We start from the raw sequence: 22,089 nt of genomic DNA, 5'->3' as shown, positions 1-22,089 counted from the left end.
CTTAAAGAAGAAAATCGTTCAATTACTCCCTCCCCTTTCTGATCCTCTAAACTCATCTCTAACTCCAACTGTCACTACAAAATAAATTAAAAAAAATTCCTTCCAGTAGCACCTTAGAGACCAACTAAGTTTGTTATTGGTATGAGCTTTCGTGTGCATGCACACTTCTTCAGATACACTGAAACAGAAGTCACCAACTGTCACTGCAACTGGAAAAGGAAACTAAATCAATGAAGTCAATTAGGATGTTTAAGTCCCTGCAAACAACAGTTTAAACTTCAGCTTGAAAGAGCTTGTTTGAGTTTTGCTTCGGTTAAACTGTGGTGGTGATGTGGGTGGAGACAAATGCAGGAAAACTTTGGAAGAGACTACAGGATCACAAGCTGGAAGAGGGAGAAAAGAAGCTATTTTTAAGTAATAGGCAGCCTCTGGGTTATTTCCAGCCTCTTTCCTTTTCCTGGTCTCCCTCAGCCTCTCCCACAATTACCGTCTTCCAGAAGATCACAAGGAGAGGTTTCAGGGGTGCTGCGGCAGCAGGTAGAATAACCTAATGCTCCTTCTTTGGAGTAATGAGAGCGTCCATAACTTTGGATAGAAGGGGAGGAAAAGAGAAGGGGAACCCACCTAAGAACCAAACTGTCATGCCATGCGAGAACAGACTTCAAACAGGAGCCCTCCTGAAAACTCATCGCGGGTGGGGAACTTCTCCTGACGCGGTTCCGCCAGCCAGGAGGGCTTTGCTCAGCCCCTCAGACGCTGCCCCTTTGGAGGGGCGACGGGGGCGAAAGGAACCCTGGTGGGCAAGTCTTGTGAAGCTGCGCCTCTCCCCCGCCCTCACCCCGGCGCAAAAAGGGAAAAGAAATAAAGTTGGCTTGATCTCAGGTTCATGCCTCTCTTTCCCCTCCAACAGCACGAAGAACCCTTCCCAAAGTAAAGAGGATAATGGGAAGATCAGACACGGGATGAAGCAGACTGGCAGCAGGCAGATTTGCCTCATCAGAAGACGAGAGAGAGAGAGAGAGAGAGAGAGAGAGAGAGAGGTGCAGAATAGTATTTGGCCAACCTGAACTTAGAAAAATCAAGGTCAAAACCCCCAGATTTTAATGGCTGGGATTGCCTTAGCCATTCTTCACCTCAGATTCGGCGCGCGTGCGAACGATCTACTCTGCTAACTGTAGTCCTGTCCCAACATTTAATACCACCGTTTTAATTAATCCGGCATGAGGAGTTCTCTCGATCTCTTTCATAGCAGCTACTAACTTGCATCGGATCTTGCGTTGAAATTGGGGCTCTGGGCTGGCTGGTGTGTGTGTGTGTGTGTGTGTGTGTGTGTGTGTGTTAAATCGGAGAGCTGGATTTAAAAGGTGCCGAGAGGTAACTAATCCGCTTTAACTGATCTGACATCAGACAGCAAAGCAGATTCGAGGCTACTGCGCTCCAAGCATCTCTCCCCCACCTCCCGCGCGCCTTTTCTCTCTGGTACGAATACTCGACCGGGGTGCATTTTAGAGCCAAGGACTTGGACTGTCTGGCTCCACAAACAGGTGGAGAGGGAAGTGAAGACCGGGCGGGGGAGGCAGCTTTCCAAGAGCCAGCCTGTCCCAGGATCTCTCGCAGAGGGCGCTGGATCGTAAGGCTGGGCTTGCGCGCGCAGCCTCCCGGCGAAAGAGCCCCAGGCGGCGCACAGCTGGGTTCGGCTTGTGCGGGGCAGGCGCCGCCGCCCGAGGCACGGGCTGCCCTTACCCGCTGCTCTCCTCTCGCCGAGTGTCCCCCCTCAAGTGTCCGCAGCCCGCCATCCCCCAAACCTGCTCTGCTCCCGCTTAGGCTGCTCCCGTCTGAGCTCCTCAGCCCGGCGAGAGCCGAGAGCCCAGGGCGCCCTTCCATGGTGCGAAGCTGCCTCCAGCCGCGCGCGCCAACCTCTCCGCTCTCGGCTTCTGCTTACCTGAACGGCCAGCCTTGATTGGCCCGCGCCGACTTTGCCCCAAGTTCTTCGCGCGCGCTTCTGAGGCGAAGAGGCGAGGCGGGCTCTGAGGAGAACCGAGCGCGACCGGGGCTCCTCGTTGCCCGCGAAAGAGCGTGAGGAGAGGGATTTAAACTTCCCTCGAAGTCGCGATGCTAGAGTTCCTTCGTCGGTTCCCTTTTTCCGTTTTCAGCGGGAACGGCAGGCAAAGCCCGGGCAGGTCCTTCCCATTCTTCAGGAGGAGGAGAGGAGACCAAGTCAAGAGGGGCGAAATTGCCTGTCTGGAGGCTCCCTTCGCTTCTCCCACAGTTGTCTTTCTCGTGTAATGTTTCAAAAAGGAGCGAACAGCCCAGCGCCGAGGAGCTGAGGGGGATGGCGCCTGTGTGCGACTCGCTCGCTGCCTGCCCGCCTGAGTTAGGAGTGTGTTGTTCGCGCTGAATGTCACTTGAGTGCAGCCTGGGAGAGCCGCTCCCCCCATACACCCCGCCCGCTACTTTCCCTCCCTGGCCCTGCCGCCGCCGCCGCCGCCGCCGCCACACACGCGCTCTCGCGCGCACACACAGCGCGCGCGGGGCCACCAAGCACCAACCAGGCGCCTGGGCAACGCCAGGCAAAAGCCTATCGCGCGGCCGCCTCCCCTCCTTCCCTAAGCCTCGCCGATTGTCCCGGAGGGAGCGCACGCGGCAGCCCACCCCTCGCGCGCGCGCTCGCTCGCTCGCTCCTCGGCGGGCTTTGCCCTCAGCCGGGGAAAAGCGGGCAGGCGGCGCAAGCGGCGGAGGGGATTCGTGATTCCTTCTCGTCTGCTGCCTGGGTTTTAAACTCTCTCAGGGACGACGGTTCCCTCAGACCTGGAGAGTGGCCGAAGTCACACAGGCTGAGGCAGGTGCGGCAGAGACACACAGCCACAACCGGCCCCACACAACTCGGGGGCAGAACTTGAAAGCTGCCCTAGAGAGAAACAGGCCATTAGGGTCTCTGTCACAGGATGGCCTGCTGAGGGCAGCAGCAGCAGCAGCAGCTCCCTAAGTGTTTCTTCATCCCCTGTTAAGGTACCTGATCCTTTTAAGGTGAGATGCCAGGGAGGAGCCTGTGGTCTTCTACAAGTATAAAAAGTGCGTTTGAGCTGCTTCACGCGCTTTGGGCCACGTGGGAGTGTGGCTAATGTCAGAATGTAGAAGAGAACGACAGGTACGTTCTAAGACTGACGTAGACATTATAGATAGACATATAAACACAAATCAATTAGCCACCTATGATATCTGGACGTGTCTACAAAGATAAGAGTTCAGTCTGGTTCTGCCTCACAGCAGACTTGTTTCTTTCACTGTATGAGGGTTTTTGTTGTTGTTAATTACCTTCTAAACAACTGTCTCAAAGCGATTTACCCAAAAGATAATTTAAAACAATTTAAAACCCCAAAACAACAAGTATATCTGTATGTTTAGGGTGCATATAAAGATATAAAAGCAGCATGTTGATATAATTTAAGATTTGCATTTTATATTAAAGAATAACAACTCCCAGCTTTCTTCCCAACGGTTTGTGAAAATAACATGTTAATATAGGGGCAGACAATGGTGCCAAGGTGATTGAAAGTGGTTTGAGAGAGGCTCTGTTTTCCATGATGTTCACACTTTTGGGGGGCTTCGGACTGTCACATAAACTCCGGTCAAACAGACTTTTCTCGATTTTGAAATTATACAAGAACTGACAGATTTGTTTACCAGAGGCACAGATTGCCATTCCCTTCTTAGAACAACCCTCAATTATCTGGTGATGGGGTCAGTTTTCCAAAAGACAGTACATTAAAATTTAAATTTCAGATGTGCTGGTTGGATTGTGCTGAAACCACTCTCACTGTTTCACTTATTCTCTCCTCCCCACGCAGTGTGCACACTTCTGGCATTATATGTTCCTAGCTTTGTTACATTTTGAAATCCACTTGGAGAAATAGATAGGAAATTAGCATGTCGTCTAATTCTTGATACAACTGCATTGTGTGATGCAATTTTATTGTTTTCTGCTTCAGTACTACTGTGGTGTTTTCTGCCCTGGGAAGAAGGGCTGATGGAAATTTAACAATTAACAATAATAATAATTTTCAGCATTCCTCCCCATAACAATTTATAGACCAAATCTTATGGTTCAAAGCATTAAAATGCCACTCTGATTCTGAAAGTTAAAAAAGAAGAGTTAGAAAATAAAAAGAAGTATGGTGTAAAACATGTTTTTAAAATTACATATCTGTATATATTTATCGATATGTTAAGCACCATCTATGCCTATGAGGTCACTGCACTCTTGGGCTTATTTTTTAGTTTCTTGAATAATCTCTAGCATATCTGCAGCCCTGCTTTTTTCATGAAGGAGGGAAGGGTGAACAGCGGTACTGGGGTAGTAAGTAGAATGAGAAGGAGAGCGAAAAATGTGCTTGCCTCATTTACAGTTGTGCATAATCTCCATGTGGCAACCTGGCAACCACCCAAAAGCAACAGTCCTCAATATTCATACATACCTGAAAGCGATGGAACTTCCTTCTTAAGTAAAGGATCAGGCTGCAAGTCTTGTAGGACTGGCCACCAGCTTTAGCATTGAATTACACTTACTAAGGCAGAATCTATTGTGAAGCATGCAGGTCCTTGTGAAACGCAAGTGCAGGAGAATTTCCAGATGGATTTTGCTTGATGTCTTGATATCATGCCTCTTGGTTTACATGGAGATCATGAAAGCCAGTTAGTAAATAAATTAAAAAAATTGTGAGGAGTGGGGTTTAAAATTTGGTTACTTTTTTTGCTTTTACAGTAAATTTCCAGGGGGTCAGTTTTTGTTGGGGAAAATGTTGACAAAAGGAGATAATTCAAGTGTGTGCAAGCACATCCACAAGTTTTGGAGTGCACATCCATTCAAACAAGGAATAGTAAATAGAAATTATGTCCCAAGGCCCATGTCTAAAATCAAAACCACTTTACACACAGCTCTTTCATGTCTCTCCCCACGTCCCCCTTGCTTAGCAAACAAGGTTGGTCTCTGTGTTATAGCAAATCAGATGGCACCACGGCTCAGGCTGTAAGTGTCTTGGTCATTATATCACATTTGTTTTGTTTTATTCATGCTATCATTTATAATGACAAGGAGAGCTAAAGTTCTGAGTGTCCTAACAACAATATCAATTAAATAAAAAGAAATAGTAATCTGTTTTGGCTTTTTAGAAGCAGGGAAAAGGCACTATTCATTAAAAACCCAATTCACTGTGAAGTATTTGATCCAATGCACCTTTAATGAATGTTCCAGATTTTTGTTGTGTACATATAGCACATCACAAGTGTCACTGTCTATAACATTCAAAATGCACCAAGGCTCATTTGGAACCTAAACAAGTATTTGCAAGTTTAAGTATGAGAAAAAGCCACAGATGGGGAATTCTTCAAGATGTCTCTTACCAGAAAAGAACCAGTCTGTTGTTGCTCCTGTGGAAAATAAAATCAAACAAGCCACCACAGTAAGAGCAGCCTGAAACAATTTAAGAACACTGGCTAATTAGAAGATTATAATCTTGGGAACTCTTCCTTCTGAAGAACTGCTAATTGAAAATATCCACAACACCATCTCATCCGTCTCACACATAAAATTCCTCCTCAGAACTAAATTTTGCTGCAGTACATACAAACATATCAGAAAAGGCAGTTGGTACCTTCATCTGAGATCATGCCCACTGGTTATTGGTGTGCAAACAAACCCTTCGTGCAGCCAGAGTTTCATTCTCACCTGTTTCTTTCCCACCTACTTCTTTACATTTAAGCCCACTTCATAACCACAACCCCCCTGTATGGGGGGACACGGGTAGTGCTGTGGTCTTAACCACTGAGCCTCTTGGGCTTGCCGATCGGAAGGTTGGCGGTTTGAATCCCCATGACGGGGTGAGCTCCCATTACTCTGTCCCAGCTCCTGCCAACCTAGCAGTTCGAGAGCACACCAACGCAAGTAGATAAATAGGTATCACTGTGGTGGGAAGGTAAATGGTGTTTCCATGCGCTCTGGTTTCCGTCACGGTGTTCCATGGCACCAGAAGCGGTTTAGTCATGTTAGCCACATGACCCGGAAAGCTGTCTGTGCCGCAACCCCATAGTCGCCTTTGACTGGACTTAACCATCCAGGGATCCTTTACCTTTACCTTACCTTCTGGGGCTGATGGGTGTGGTGATCCAAAACGCCAAGAGAGCTATGGCTAGGTGAATGATGAGCTGCAGACTGTTGACTGTAACCTGGCAAAAGCAAATTGTGGAGAGGAACAGAATACTCTCCTCCTTAGCAGCTTCTAGCGCATGACTGGTTGACAGGAAGGGACCCTGAGTAAAGAGAGCTCTTGCGAAGAGGTGAGTATATGCTACCACATTTTGTTGCAGGTTCCACTTGTCTTTCCTAATCCTAAATGTAATTAATAATGATTATTTATTTGCAGCCAATCTGTATTAATACTTAATAAATGCAGTCTTTGCATGGTAAACACTCCTTCTTTTTGTTGGACACAAGGCCAGCCCTTGCTGTAGTGAAATCATAGTCCTGTAACCTTGATGATTTTTGATTGAATCATAGCTTTAAACAGGAGAGTTTGTCGCATTACTATTGAAAAGTGCTAGCATTTGTTTTAGTGTGCCAAATCTGATTATGATGTTATAAAATTAGATCAAAGATGAATGGCTGTACAGTAAAAATCCAAAAACTGCATGTGCAAAATAATGAGAAACAGGGTTCCCTTTCCTTGCTACAAACACAGTTTCTGAAGTTATAATTATACTCTGTTGTGGGGAGAAAGGGGACGGGGGAAGAGTAAAACTGTGTTGTTTGGGGTTATTTAAAGATGGCTTGAAACCACTTTCACAGCCAGAACCTACACATGCTTACTCAGAAATAGACCCCACTGATTTCAATGGGACATTTCCAAGTATGCGTATATAGGGAGGGCTGCAGCTGTGCTGTAGGACCTCTATATGTCCATTAAGAAGTTTCACTGAATTCATAGAGACTAATTCCCAGTAACCCGGGTACATGTGGATAGGGCAACAGCTTGTTTAGCTGAGACTGAAATGGCTTAAGAGTTAAGCTCCTCCCAGAGAAATTGCAAGTAGGAATGTCTCTTAAAAAAATAAGAGAGTTTGTCAGATATAAGATGGGCTCCCTAGTCATATTGGGTTGAAAGGTGTACCAGTACTTTTGAAGTGGCACATGTGCCTCCCACACACACTTAATCTGATCTGGCCTGAGTGAAATTGTCATGTGATCTTTACAAAAAATAAAAAATTAAAATCCGACATCACTTGTTTCTGAAAATGTACACAATACCTCAAATTGAATCTTTTCCCTAAAGAAATCTGAAAGCAAAGTGACCCTGAATATATGGCTTCCTTGTGGATTTCACTTCCCCTTTAGTAACCTGCAAAATTATTTGGACATCCTGGTAGTCCCATCACTTTTTGGAATTAAATAGAATGTCTCATGGAGACATGAGGAAGCTGTTCATGGAGGGAGCTGTTCCTCGCAGTGTCATGTGGCCCTTGAGTTTTGTTTTCATGCTGGGGCTGGCCTGAAATATATACCGTATTGGCCTGAATGTAAGCCACACTTTCCCCCCAAATTCTGTGAAAAGTTAAAGTGTGGCTTATATTCACAACCTTACGCCACTGGCAAAGCTTCCCTCCAGGAAGCAGCCTGGGTATTGTCTTTTTTTCTCTCCCCCCCCCCTTCAATTTTAAAGGTGTGGCTTATTTGCGGGTGTGGCTTATATTCAGGCCAACACAGTAAAGCAAATATTGTCAAATATCCTTCAAAACGTTTCGCCTGAATAGAACCCTCCAGATTTGCTTCCGTTTTATCTTTCAGGGACAGCTACTTCACCTAACAACGCTTCTTTCCAGGTGCTCACTTGCCTGTGGTTCAAACAAGCCTGCTTAACCTGGCTGCTTTTATTTTGGAGAAAAAGTAGCCATGGTGGTCCTGTTTGGAATACATCCAGATCAGGGCCCTGTGCTGGTTTTCTCGTGGAAATTGCTCCCTTCTGGCTCCTTTCTTGAATGTGCTATTTACTGGGTGCAAGCATGGTTGTTTAAACACCTGACAAATGTCCTCATGAGAGGAAAAAAAGCTCTGTTTCTGTTCTGGGCTGGCTGGTTCATCTGCACAGCAGCTGTGAGGAGATCAACACATGCACACATTTCATAAATGCGCACTGCAATGTGGCATTGGCGCCTGTGTCCCTCTTCAAGGAAGAAGGGATCTACAAGGAACGGCAGGAGGCAAGCGTTTTTGTTCGCAGTACACACTATTCACAGCAGAAACATCTGCTCTACATGACACATGAGGTCACCACAAACACATGAAGACTCAATATGCATGTATGCACTGACATAGTTTACTTGCATGCAATAGCAACTGCTTTGGCTGGGAATTGTTCTGTACAATTCTGGCTGGCTAGCCAGTGCTCTTGGGAAAGAAGCAGCATTGCCTAGGTCAAGGACAGGGCACTGTTTTCAGCCTGACGAGTGAAAAGACTTGGTTCACATATAATAATACTTAGCTTAGGGCTGGCCCTAACCATGAGACATAGTGAGGCAACAGGTGGTTGATGCTTGGAGTAGTGGCAGCAGCCTCCAAGCTCTTCCTCCTGGGTGCCCAGCTATTCCCTTCAGTTGTCACATTCCTTTCCTGAGCCCCTGAACCTGGCCTGCTTTCTCAGGTGTGCTGGTGGATGCTAGTCCATCATTAGTGTAGAAGAACGCTCAGTCGGCTTTTGCAGTGGACTTGAGAGAGGGTGCCACCTTGTCCTTATCAAGCAGCAAAATGTATTGGGCTGGCCCTGGCTAAGCCATGTTTAGCAAGTGACAAATTAAGTTGTTCCATGGATGATCAAGCAAATGAGCATCTGGGGTGAGATGGCCAAATAAACCATGGTTAAATTTGAGTTCTGGGTTCACACATAACTAATCCACATAGGCACCAACTCCTAGGGGCCAAGGCAGTGATTTATGTGCTCCCCTAGTATAGGGACAGCCATCAGTTATTTAATGATGAGAGAAATACTTTCTGCAAATGCCCAAGAGACCCTCTTGCCTTTATTGCTGCAGGCTTAGAACCAAGTCCTGAAAAGCAACAGCATTCCTAGCGTTCAGAGCTTCAATGGCACAGTGAAATAGTCAAGGTAAGTTGAATTTAAAAGAAATATATTTCTTTTTGTGTATGTGCACATGTATAATAGCATTGTGCTAGATTCTGTTCTCTTATAGGAATTCCTTATGTGGATCACCTTTGTGTGAATAAAATTACAAGCAGGAAGCTTCATTTTGCACACCTAAGCAATCTGGCAAAGTAAGGCGTTAAGAACTAATTTTATGTGGTGCAAATTCATGTATGCAGAGTGTAGAACTGACAAAAAGGCACAGGGAACAAAAGTATGACATAGTACTTGTTAGCAAATAATAAAAATACGTTTTTGAGTTTGCATTTACCCAGATTCATTTCAAGCTGCTGCAATGTTATAGCTCTTTTATGTTATTTTAGTATGTATGAGGTGAGCTACCCCACTTTCTATGAGGAAAACCAGATTCTTTTTACCGCTGCTGATTCACCAAGTGTGTGGAGGAGTTTCTGTTTGAACCCCACTTCCACCATGGTACATATCTATACCATCTCTTAAACCATAACCCAGTAGCTGTGGTACTTTTGAGGTGGTACAAAACCAGACAGGCATTTATTGTTTCTTTTGGGGTTTTATACGTTTACTGTTGTTACAAATGGACATTAAGTTCAACAGACAGGCTCCTGTTTCTATCCCCTGGCCCTACCTGTCTGCTGTGCCCAAGGGAAGCCTGCTACGATTAATATATTGTTGCACACCACCCCAGTCTCCAGGTGGTGTGAGATTCCAGGGGTTCCAGGTGCTTACTCCTGGAACTTTTTTATCTGTGCTGTTTTAAATGAGACCATCTTGGCTGTGAGCCCTGGAAGACCTGCACCCTGCCTTACTGGCCCTTTCCCATCTGGCCTGGGAGAGTGAAGTGCTGACTGACTCCAACTACAAAAGCTGAAGCTGTTGAACAGATTATTGGGCTGGAGTATTGTTTACGGGGGGGTTGAGAGAGCTGTTGCTGTTATTGATTTTATTGTTGTATCTTTCGTTTTAGATCTTATGATTTACGTGGAAATTGTTTCCATTTGGTTGTGTACCTTTTGATGTGTTTTATTTATTGTTTATGACTTCTGTTATGTTTGTAATTATGTAAATCTCGTCATGTTGTAAGTTGCCTTGAGCGTAGTTTCAACTATGGAAAGGCGGTGTACAATTGTAAAATGATGATGATACTCAGGGTTTGTTTTTCCTTCAGAATGAGGCACAGTGGAGAATGTAGTATCTTCATGATACATGGCTTATTTACACATATATACAACCTGAGCCTGTGATGGAGGGGTTCACAGCATTAACATGCCAAGAGAGCCTTGTTTCTTCCATAGCCACAGCCTTGGATCTGAACAGAAACCAAACAGCATTCTCTCTCACTTGGTTTTCAGTGTGCTGCTTTGCCTCTAGCTTACATCACTGCAAACTCTCTGCTCTCAACTCCAGCTTTGTCCTTCTATCTGTCTGTGAGTTGAGGGAGCGGGCCATGCATATTTACCGTTCCCCTTAGTGGTCCATCTCCACTGGCGATCACCTCACTAGGAAACTAACCTGTTGTATATTTTCACACTGGCTGGATCCTGGGGTTAGAAGGATCTTGGCATGTAGCCGACTTTCTTCCCCTAACTCACAACAATATAAAATTGGGTTATACTGGTGTTGGACTGCTGGTCGATCTAGCCCAGGGGTCAGCAAACTTTTTCAGCTGTGGGCCGGTCCACCATCCCTCACAACTTGTGGGGGGCTGGACTATATTTTGAAGGGGGAAAATCAACGAATTCCTATGCCCCACAATTAACCCAGAGATGCATTTTAAATAAAAGGACACATTCTACTCCTGTAAAAACACGCTGATTCCTGGACCATCCGCGGGTCGGATTGAGAAGGTGATTGGGCCAGATCCGGCCCCTGGGCCTTAGTTTGCCTACCCATGATCTAGCCAGTATTGTCTATTCTGATAGGCACTAGGTCTTCAAAGCATTAGGCAGAGATCTTTCTTCCCAGAACGTTTCTGGGGTGTTCTGCATGCAAACCTTAGTGCTGTCTATCTGCCACAGAGTTGTGGTTCCTCCTGTAGTTCTCCCAGATTGTTTGTTTCATACTTAGTCTGTCCACAAAGATGCAGCTTCTGATATACTGGGAACCATGTGTGTGAAAGGGCACCTGTGCACCTGATTCCTGGGCTAAGTTTCTGCATCTAACACTTTTGAGGGGAAGTGTCTAATTCCCAGCATTGGATCTGGAACTGCATGACAGGCACAGGACATTGGATAATGCTGCCAACTTGGACACTGTATGGAAAGTGGGATAATTAATGCTGCCCCTTGTTACCCTTGACAGGGTGAAAGAGTAGCCTGGAGTTAGGTTTCACACCCTTCCAAATCAGAGACCTGCATTTTCAAAGCTGACAGCATTAACAGACTTCTGATTGGGCAGGAATGTTCAAATACATATACATTTAGCTTTGTTGAAAGGCCATTGCATATCACGGGATGAAAGAAAAGTGCAGCTGAGCCGAATAGTGACCTTAGGTTTTGTTAGAAGGGTGAATAAACACAGCCAGGCTTCCAAATTAAAAATGCAACACAGTTTTTGAAAGATACATTTTAACATTTTCACTGTGAAAATCGGCATTTCCTTAAGAAAGAGGCCATTCCTTAACTGAGTAGGTTTTCACAGAAAGTCTGTAGATCCTGAGAACAAAATACAGCCTTAATTATGGATAACATGCAATGTGAACTTCTTGACAAGCTAAAGTTAGCAAGAAACATACAAATGAAAAACAGAGCGTCGCACGCACAATGGGTGACCAGCAAGACCCTTTGAAGCCCTTGTGTTTGTTACTGAGTTTACCAGATGGCAGCACCCTTTAATATCTCTCCGAGGTGCTGACTTGCATTGCATCATTCCGTCAGGGAACTGAAGCAACTGTTATTTTGATTTCTTTTTGCAGATTTTTCACATGATAATTTCACTTGTGTGTCAAAATGTCACAAACACTGAGATTGCCTGTAACGGCCGAAAGAAACTTAGAAGAGTTTGTTTTTAGGAAAAGAAACTTTCATAATATTTGTGTTTTCAGCTTTGTATTTAATGTGGTATACAGGTATTTGTTAATAAGTACTTAAGAGAAGGGCCAGGCTGTTTACTGGTATTATTCTCTGATCTGCACTGAGTGGGATTTTTCCAGCCATACCACCCATGTTGATAATTGCAGTTATCTTGGGTAAACTGTTATAAGAATAATTATGAATCACCAATTCACTCAAAAGTATCCTGGTTGTGTGGAATGAAATAATGAAAACATAGTAAAATTATAAGTTCCCAAAATACAGAAGAAATGATGAACACTGAATCAAGTTAATTCTGTAAAAACACTTGTGGAAATGACCATGAGAATTGTAGGTGCCTCTCTGATTTCAATAGCAACAGGGGCCCCAAAGCCTTAGATAGCATAGAGATTAAATGGATATTATTAGGTAAGTTTAGATAAGTTTACGATACATTAACATGTTTGTATAGGCTACAAATGGGGTCTGAAATAGGAGTTCCAGAGGAGGCAAAAAAATAGTTGTAAGAGAAAGTATACACCACCAGGGAACTTGGAAAGATATATGGTGTCCGTGGTGTGTCAGCATCTGTGGAAAAAGCTGACAGGCAGGCCTAAAAGTCATTCAGCTCTAAACCTTGTTTTCTTTGCCACACTTGAAGGTTTTATTAGCTTTCTGTCAGACGCTGCAGGTTTAAGGCTGAGGGCTTTGCCCTCCCTGCAAATTATACATTTTCCTCTCTCACCCATTAAGCAAGCGGTCTGACTTCTGTCAACTTTCATAATTAAGGTGTTTTTAACTCCTTTACATCTGTGATGCATAAAGAGGGGGGGGGCTTTCAATGAAAAAAAAATGACCTCTGGAAACATTCAGCAAAACCGAAACCCATACAAAATAGAGATTAAAGGATCAAGAAAGTTTGAAAACGTCACTTAAGAGTGTGACAAATTATTTATTTTTTCAGACCCTAAACTTTAAAGTAAGCAGCGCTGGCTGCAGAAAACCGACATCACAGACAAGTGATCAAAAACTGCTCAGTTCCATATAGGAGAGAGACATGTTCTTTGAGAACCCAACCTGAAAGTTTCAGCAGTTGATTTAGACAGCATCATTTAAAACAACACCTCCATCTAGTGGCTTTATAACAAAAAAAAGTTAGTAAATTCTTACATAGGATTTCCTGAGTGTTTTCACCTATGGACCTCCCTCATACATAGTGTCCTATCACCTGATCATTGTTCACTAGAAAATAAAAAGTAGAAGAGAGGCTTTTGTAATGCAGATGAGTGTTCTGGCCAGTTTAGTTTGCAGTCCTGTTACAAACTTAGGGCAAGGTTACACATAATGTTAAATGTGGGTCTTTGCATCTAATGTGGGAATGGGCAAATCTTCCAATTACTGTTTCTCTCAGTTTTGAATTTCTTTTTTGTCTTAAGTTCAATTTTCCATATTTGCACATTAGTTTGCACTTTTAAAAAAATTCAGTATTTATAGTGGCAATATATGCAAATATACATGTTAGTATGCAGTTTTGCCTGATATTTTCCTAATATCTGTACACTTGCTCCAATGTATGCATTTCTCTACACACTACTCAATGTTGCAAAATTCAGAGATGGTCCATGTCTCATGTTCCATTACCTCCAGATATAGGCAAATAATTCGGATCTATAAGGTTTTCATCATTGTTTGGTTTTGGAGAACCTTTATCTTTGCACTCAACAGCCACATCACCAGAAGGGAGGCCACTGGTGCCTGGTTTTCAAAAAATATTATAATTTCTAACCTATCTTTTATGAAAAACTCCCTGATTTTATAAATAAAAAAGCAATGACAAACCTAGACAGCATCTTAAAAAGCAGAGACATCACCTTGCCGACAAAGGTCCATATAGTTAAAGCTATGGTTTTCCCAGTAGTGATGTATGGAAGTGAGAGCTGGACCATAAAGAAGGCTGATCGCCGAAAAATTGATGCTTTTGAATTATGGTGCTGGAGAGTCCCATGGACTGCAAGAAGATCAAACCTATCAATTCTGAAGGAAATCAGCCCTGAATGCTCACTGGAAGGACAGATCGTGAAGCTGAGGCTCCAGTACTTTGGCCACCTCATGAGAAGAGAAGACTCCCTGGAAAAGACCCTGATGTTGGGAAAGATTGAGGGCACAAGGAGAAGGGGACGACAGAAGACAAGATGGTTGGACAGTGTTCTTGAAGCTAACATGAGTTTGACCAAACTGCGGGAGGCAGTGGAAGACAGGAGTGCCTGGCATGTTCTGGTCCATGGGGTCACGAAGAGTCGGACACGACAAAACGACTAACCAACCTTTGAAGGTAACCACTGTATAGGCAAATAACAACATCTGAACTTTCTGGATTTAACATAAGACATCAGGAATTGGGGGTGGGGGTGTCTGTTTCTGCCCAGTAGCCCAGACATTTTTATAGACACCACTGGAATTGCTACTTTTAGTTTATATCATTATAGTTTGGGTGTTGATTTTTTAAAAATATACACTTCTTTCAACAATATTATCGCCCATATTAGCAGGTTATTCTAATGTCAGAGCAAAATGCACATCAGCATGCTTCCAAAATGACCCTCCCCTACTAGCTGGAGAAAATGACACCAGCACAATCACTTTTTACAATACCTAGTAAGAGAGCAATTGGAAGTGTTTGAGAAACCTGGTCCATATTTTCAGTACCTCATAACTTTATTTCATATTGCAACAGACAGCTTTCATAAAGAAAAGGTGCTTTGCCACAAATTATACTTGTTCACACCCTTAGCCAGGAGCAAATATAAAAACAGCTAGAATCACTTCATTCCCCACCCCCTCCCTTCCTGATTTCATGTTTCACAATGTGGTCTCTTGGCCAGATATACAGCCCTGAAAGCAAAAAAAACCTGTGGGTTCCCTGTTTATAGAACAAGTAAAAGCAGCCCAGAGCAGGCAATGGATGCTGTAAAGGGGAAAAGTTGACCAGCAAGCCATTGGTTCATATTGGGAAAATGATTTACTGTATTTATTAAGAAGACTTTGTGATGTTAGTGACGTCTGTTGAATTAAGGTCACATCCTCACCATACCATTGGAAACCATACCTAGCTTTTCCCAAAGAATCCTGGGAAATGTAGTTTAAGGGTGATGAGAATTGTAACTCTGCTGAGGGGTAAACTACAGTTCCCAGGCTTATTTGGCAGAAGCCATGACTGTTAAAGTGCTCTAAATGCTTGGTGTGGGTGTGGCCAAGGAGCCTGGTGACTAAAGTTGTCCCTCCACTCACACAAGGCACTTTGATTCTCCAAAGGTTTCTATCAGTGAAATTGGGAAGGAGGCAGTTTTTGCTGATGCTCATCTCTCCTGAACCCCGCATCTCTAGGGGTCTGGAGGACCTCTCAGCACAAGGTAAGAGGTGGTATGGGAGACTGCTAGATCAAAAATTATTCAAGCAGTGGAGAGACACCGTTTGATGCAACCATATAGATGGAGTTGCTATAAATTTGTAAAGGAAGGTCAAAACTGGATCCTTAATTGCTAAAAGTGTTCCCGCAGCGACTAGAAATGACCTATTATGTTTGGTGTACAGTTACTTTAAAAAAGAGAGTATGTTGTCTTTAAAAACAAACAAACACAAATATGGCAAACTGTGTTCATTAATGCAATCTTTGACAACCTAGTGCCCTCCAGATGTTGTGGACAGAAACTCCCATCAGTTGTAGTCTGGAGGGTACCAGGATTGGCAAATATAGGAAAGTAGGAAGCCACCTTCTGTGGGGTCAGACCACTGGTTCACCTTGCTCAGGTTTTAGGCAGAGGTCCTTCCCAGCCCACCTTGGAGATGCCAGGGGTTGAATTTGGGAGATGTTCTGCCACTAAGCTATACCTTTCCCCTAAGAAGTCCTTAAACATGCTCTGCTCTGGCTACATTACTTTAGCTGTAGAGTTAAAACTAAATACAATTAATGCATTATTCCATAATGGAGGGGTGTGTGTGTGTGTGTGTGTGTGTCTCCCCTCCTACCCCCGTTGATGACTCCAACCTCACCAGTTTCTCACAATTTGTCTCAGTAGGATTTAGGTGACTAAATATTTGCTGGGTCAGATGTTTGGCAGCAAAACATTAAAAGGCAGGTGCTGACACTAAGAAAAGAAAAGCACCCTGAGGCTGCAAAAATGTCTGCATTTCTCCTCCCCTCCCCTTTTTACTCCAAGTAGCTGGCATATATTCATCTCTGTTTTCATGAACTCTAATGATAATGAGTTAAGCTTCACAAATGGAAGACGAAACCCTCATAATTAGTTGAGCTGAAGTGTTGAAAGGAATGAAATGGGGTTTGTTGGCTCTAACATTGGATACACAGAGGCCTGTCTGTTTGGTGCATTCACGACAATCCTGAGTCTGGGGTGCTCTTCCCACAAACACTGGTCACCTGCTGAGAGCCTGAATTGAATTAGGTTACATTATAATTGGATTTTCCTAAGGCGCTGCATTAGCATTTTCCATGATCTCACCCTTATTAGCCAAATCACTAATCAGGAATAGCACAGTTACACTGCCTGCTAGTTAAATTATCTGCTGCTATAGTAGCTATTTAAGCCAACTTCCAACCCATGCATAGAGACCAATCTTTCCCATCTTCCTTTAGAGGGAATTCACATTATTCTCTCACGGCTGAACATGCAATGTGGTTTTGACTTCCACAAATATATTTTAAATATATATATATATATATATATATATATATATATACTCTGGAGAATTGTAAGTTTTAAGGCTTGTTGTACAGGTTCCATTATACGTGTGATAGGGTCAGGGTGATTTGTCTCCTTGATATATGAATGTAAAAATGAAGCTGTTGAGGGAATTGGTTTAATTGCAAAGAAATCCCTAACCATGAATTGTATTCCATTGTGGCTCAAATACTTAACACACCTAATCCTTTAAGATTATTCTTTTAATGCTACCATCTCCATCCATTAACTGGAATCCAAATGACTTTTTTTAAAAAATAAAGTGGCAATTATGTCCAGTACATACTACACAGGGAAAGTAGATGTGTCTTCCACAACTGACTGACAAGTCTACTATAGGGCGGTTGGTGGATATTGCTGCATAAAGTTAGATACAGACATACAGAAATTCCTGATTTGATAAGGTGGTCCAATGGCTATCTGGCCAATACAGTGTCTGAGACCACCTACGCTAGAAGTCTAAGCTCTGATAGAATCCTGCAAGGACTACCCCATTAGGAAAAGGAAAGGTAATGCTGTAAGCAGATTAAAATCTGCAGTATTTTCTCAAACATCTGCCATGCTTATTTCTTTCACATTTTAAAATGCAATTACATTTAGGTGCATTACATTTGTTCTCAAATTGTATGTCAGGGGACATTATGTTTAATGTTATTAAAGTGGGTAAAGCTAAGCTGAGCCACAATCCCAGCTCCCAGTTTTGCGTGCTTAAGTCACATTTAAACCATTTCAGGGGTTAAACATGCCAAACTCTGTTCTGGCCTTAATCTTCAGCTCAAAATATTACAGTAATTCTAGAAATATTTCATTTACACGTATATGCATATACACGCATATCACCGATATGGTTTTAATTCTGTATCATACATTCAGATTTCCATCTGCATTCAGTGTAAATGCAAGCAAATTCAGGATGTGTGTGCGTTTTTGTTCTCTCTTTTTTTAACCATAGATTTTAATTCTGGCAATAGAAGACAAGTTATTATTGAGTATTTAGATTGCAATATTGAACCTTACAAGTAGCTATACTGATATGGATGAGACTGTTCTGAATAATTGGCTTGAGGACACAGCAAGTATTGTCACAATCAATACAGCCCAACGCGACTACTGACCATTATAAACGGTTGATGGATTGCTACTGACCCACCAAATCAATTGCTGCCCAATAGCCCTCTAAGGTGGCCCAGCAGGACTTCTATGAAACACATTTGTTCTTCTGTCTGCAAAGGGTTGCCTAAGTACAGAGACTGTTAATCCTCCAGCAAAGCAACAGTGCGTGTCTGGTTGGCTATGTTTAAAGTGGTGGATCACACACTGTGCAAGCCAGTTTAGCAGACTAATGTACTCAAAGAGATGCACTGTAGAATTCAGAATGACGACGAAATGATTCTTAAACTAAAAATGGGGATTGAGACGCAGCCCAACCGAATAAAACCAAATACAAACATTTGCTGCAGCAGCCAGTGAGTCAGGTTGCTCACAAAAATGCTGGATTGCCACGTGGTGACCATAGAATCTTACAGTGAGTAGGAAGTTTAAAGGTAATCTGCTCCGACTCCCTAGCTCAGGGCAGGAATCTAACTATTAAAGCAGATCTACAACATAAAGGGTGACATAATAATAATAATTTATTATTTATACCCCACCCATCTGGCTGAGTTTCCCCAGCCACTCTGGGCGACATAGAAAAAAGAACCCCCATTTGCATTACTTTTAGGCACTGAGTGACGGTGAAGTGAGGGGGGGTACTACAGTCAGCCCTGACCAAATACAGGGTTATAGACCACACAGTAAGCTCCATGTGGATGGGACAAACATCCCATTAGCCACATTTTATATGCACAACTCTGCTTGCAATACCTCACAGCTCCTCTGGTGCCCAAAGGTAAGGACAGAATTGCCCTCTCCTTGATCTGCATACAAACGTTTTGCCTTGAAGAAGAAGAAGAGTTTGGATTTGATATCCTGCTTTATCACTACCCGAAGGAGTCTCAAAGCGGCTAACATTCTCCTTTCCCTTCCTCCCCCACAACACTCTGTGAAGTGAGTGGGGTTGAGAGACTTCAAAGAAGTGTGACTGGGCCAAGGTCACCCAGCAGCTGCATGTGGAGGAGCTGAGACACGAACCCGGTTCCCCAGATTACGAGTCTCTCGCTCTTAACCACTACACCACACTGGCTCTTGCAAGCCACCATAACACCACACACATTTCCTAAAACCCTTCAGACATTTATTTATAATTGAACAGTTGCAACTGGTTTGGTACAGTCTATTTTAAAAGAAAGGGGGGGGCGGGGCGGGGCGGGGAGAAAGTCTTCCCACAACAACAACTATAGCTGGAAGTGAATCTGTCTTTTTGCCACAGTCATAGAAATCTCCCATTGTGTGTATGTTATATAATGGTATATCATATAAAACAGAGTGCAATAGGACAAGAAAATGTAACGGCAGTTACAGGCGATGTCAGGATGGTTCTTTGTCTTTGCTTTGGTTCGCTCTCTTCGTATGGTACAAGTGAGGTCCTTCGTTTTCTGAGGAGGCATCTATGAATAAATGGATACATATGTGAAAGAAAATTAGACATCTTCAGTTCTCCAGCTTCACTGTCTTAATAAGTATACCCTGAGCTGAATTTTTTTTTCCCCAGGACTAAAAAATATTAATAAACTGATATTATGCTATAACAACAACAATAGGAATCATTAATATTCTAAAATAAACCAAAAAGAGAAACAAGGACACATTGGCTCGAATCCAGACTAAGTCAATCATGAAATGAAAAAGCAAAGTCTCAAAAAGGAGCATATTGGTTTGTTTAAAGCCCAAAGCATCTTGGGTCAAGAGACCAGTTTCTTCAGAAAAACTCCAACAGTCTTACATGCTAAATAGGATTCTTGTACTGGTGCCTTCACCCCCTCCTCTTCTCAGTTTGTGATACATTAGACAGTTGGGAGCAGAGTTAATCCTGTGCTAGAAACTCAGAAATCTCTTGCATAATCCTGGTTGGATTGTCCATTTATTTCATGTATTGTGGCTGCTTATATCAGCCAGGGATGAGGAAACACTGCCGTAAATGAATAATATCCCACAGCCATGTCACACAAGCAAAATGGATCTGTCCAATGCAAGCCATTGGTGGCAGTTTGCCAGGCTTCTATTGACAGAGGCAGAAAAGGAAACACTAAATAACCTATGGCATTTTTTAGGTGAATAACAGTTATAAAAGTACGTGTTTTCCAGTGCCAGCTTAGCATACAAACAAAACCTAAGGCCTATCCAAACCACATTCAAAGTGGGAATTGGAATGGGATAATTACTGAATCAATAGTGTACATCCACATTGCTCCTCCTGTCCAGAGACATTTAACTAATTCCTCTAGGCTGTTGCAGACTAGTCACATTGCATGACTTGCTCACTTGCATTCTGGAGACTTCATTCATTGTGTAGATGGTTAAGTAGACACCTTATGTGCCATTGCTGCTGAACTTGGCAAGGAGCAGTACAGATGCAGGGGACAGACACAAAAGAGACAAGGAACAGAAAGGTGGAGCTGAAAAGGGGGTTCTATGGGATATAGAAGTAAAGTATGGGATACAGAAAGAGAAAACAGAGGGGCAATGTAGACTGAGGTGCAGAGAGAAGCATGGTGCTGCAGGGACTAAAGAGAGAAAGTGATTGTGTAGAGGGGAGGGGAGTAGATGTGGGGGAGGAAACACAAGCACAACACATGGGAGAGATAAATAACACTTCCAGGCTGTCACTATTTTAGGATTTGATTCAAAAAACATACCAGCAAATTTAGGTTGCATAACTGAAGTTGATTTGGCACTCTTGTGCAAAAAACCTCCCACTTTCCCCCAGAATTGAACTTTTTGCAATGAGGAATGGGGTGGTGGGAGAGCATTGAAAAATGTGGGATAACAATGGCTTGATGCAACAACGTATACACTCCCCACAAACAAATGGTAATAAATGCTCAATAATCATGACATCTGGACGTGACCGAAGACACGGTGAGCTCTATGGAGTACAGAGGAAGAAGAAAGATAGTGTTCACATTTTTTAAGAAAGGGGGAGTACAAAAGAGGAAAGGTTAAAAGAGAAATGGGTACAGAGAATCCACTAGTGACACAGAGACAGAAGGGGAAGCACACTGTGAGTGAGGAAAGAACCAGGAGGATTGAAAAATGGCTTTTCATCTAAAGTAGTGATGCAACCTTCCTGAGTTAATAGAAATGTAAAAGTGATTGAGTTGTGTGTGCCCCTAGTATAGAGAGAGCCATCAGTTATTTCATGATGAGAGAAATACATTTTGCAAATACTCAAGAGACCCTCTTGCCTTTATTGCTTCAGGCTTAGAACCAAGTCCTGAAAAGCAAAATTGTTCCTAGGGCTCAGTGGCGTAGCGTGGGTTGTCAGCACCCGGGCCAAGGCAAGTAATATGCGCCCCCTAACCCGTGGATTTTAGCACTCGAGTCTCTTCCACTAGAGAGCTGCGAGTGTGAGCGCCCCCCCCCCCCAATGTTGCGCCCGGTGTGGCTGGCCCCCCCTGCACCCGCCACGCCACTGCTAGGGCTGTATTCAGAGCTTTAACGGCACAGCCCTCATTTAGTTAAAGACAGTTGAAAACTAGAGTACTGCATATATGGATTCCTTGGCCCTCAGAGTGTCTGGTTTCACTTGAACCCAGTTGGTACTGGCTTATTTTGAAGTATATTTTTAAGAGAGTAGGACTGGGAAGGGAGGATTGGCACAGGATCACAGCTGCAAGTGAAGGTACAGCTCCCATGCTAAAAACATATCTACCATAAATTAGGGCTCATTGAATTCAGTGGGACTTGCTTGAAAAAAGTGTTTAGGATATTAGTATCAGGCTTCAACTGTGGAGGGGAGAAGAATTTAAATATTCAGTTCAATTCACATTGAAAAGTGATCCTACCAAAAAACTGAAAAAAACAAAATTGACATTTGATCTACGGTATCCCTAGCTGCAGCAAATCTTTGTTGCTGTCCTCGGATCCAGATACATTTGGAACACTGGCAAAGTGAGAAACAGATGAGAGAATGATGGGGAAAAGGCTAGTCTTTACTTAAGCAGCAATTGCAACTGTTTCAATTTAAAAGGTTAAGCAAATCAAACACTCACAACT

The 22,089-nt window shown here is 43.3% G+C and overlaps 3 protein-coding genes across 4 annotated transcripts in view; all 3 read right to left on the bottom strand.

Moving 5' to 3' along the window:
• NDNF (neuron derived neurotrophic factor) overlaps positions 1 to 2,415 on the bottom strand; it is a 34,946-nt gene extending 32,531 nt beyond the window's left edge. The window contains exon 1 of one of the 2 annotated variants that reach the window (XM_081021978.1): positions 1,943 to 2,415. Coding sequence is in view for 1 of the 2 variants with exons in the window: in XM_081021977.1 (XP_080878103.1) it covers positions 625 to 689 (65 nt within the window). In the remaining variant the exon portion in view is untranslated. Of the gene's footprint in view, positions 1 to 624; positions 705 to 1,942 lie in introns of those variants that run through there. The other variant, XM_081021977.1, reaches the window with a different exon arrangement.
• Positions 2,416 to 6,117: 3,702 nt separating this feature from the next.
• The window catches only part of SMIM43 (small integral membrane protein 43), a 243,752-nt gene continuing 227,780 nt past the window's right edge, over positions 6,118 to 22,089 (bottom strand). Inside the window, exon 3 of the transcript XR_013990804.1 lies at positions 6,118 to 6,136. The gene's annotated coding sequence lies outside the window, so the exon portion shown is untranslated. The remainder of the gene's footprint in view (positions 6,137 to 22,089) is intronic.
• Positions 19,192 to 22,089, bottom strand: part of TNIP3 (TNFAIP3 interacting protein 3) — a 69,102-nt gene continuing 66,204 nt past the window's right edge. Inside the window, exon 13 of the mRNA XM_081022028.1 lies at positions 19,192 to 19,481. Coding sequence (XP_080878154.1) covers positions 19,402 to 19,481 — 80 coding nt within the window. The 3' untranslated portion in view covers positions 19,192 to 19,401. The remainder of the gene's footprint in view (positions 19,482 to 22,089) is intronic.

Source organism: Podarcis pityusensis, assembly GCF_964106645.2.
Source record: "Podarcis pityusensis genome assembly, chromosome: 9".
NCBI lineage: Eukaryota > Metazoa > Chordata > Lepidosauria > Squamata > Lacertidae > Podarcis > Podarcis pityusensis.
Note: the sequence above shows the minus strand (reverse complement) of the source record. Positions and strands in the feature narration are given on the sequence as shown.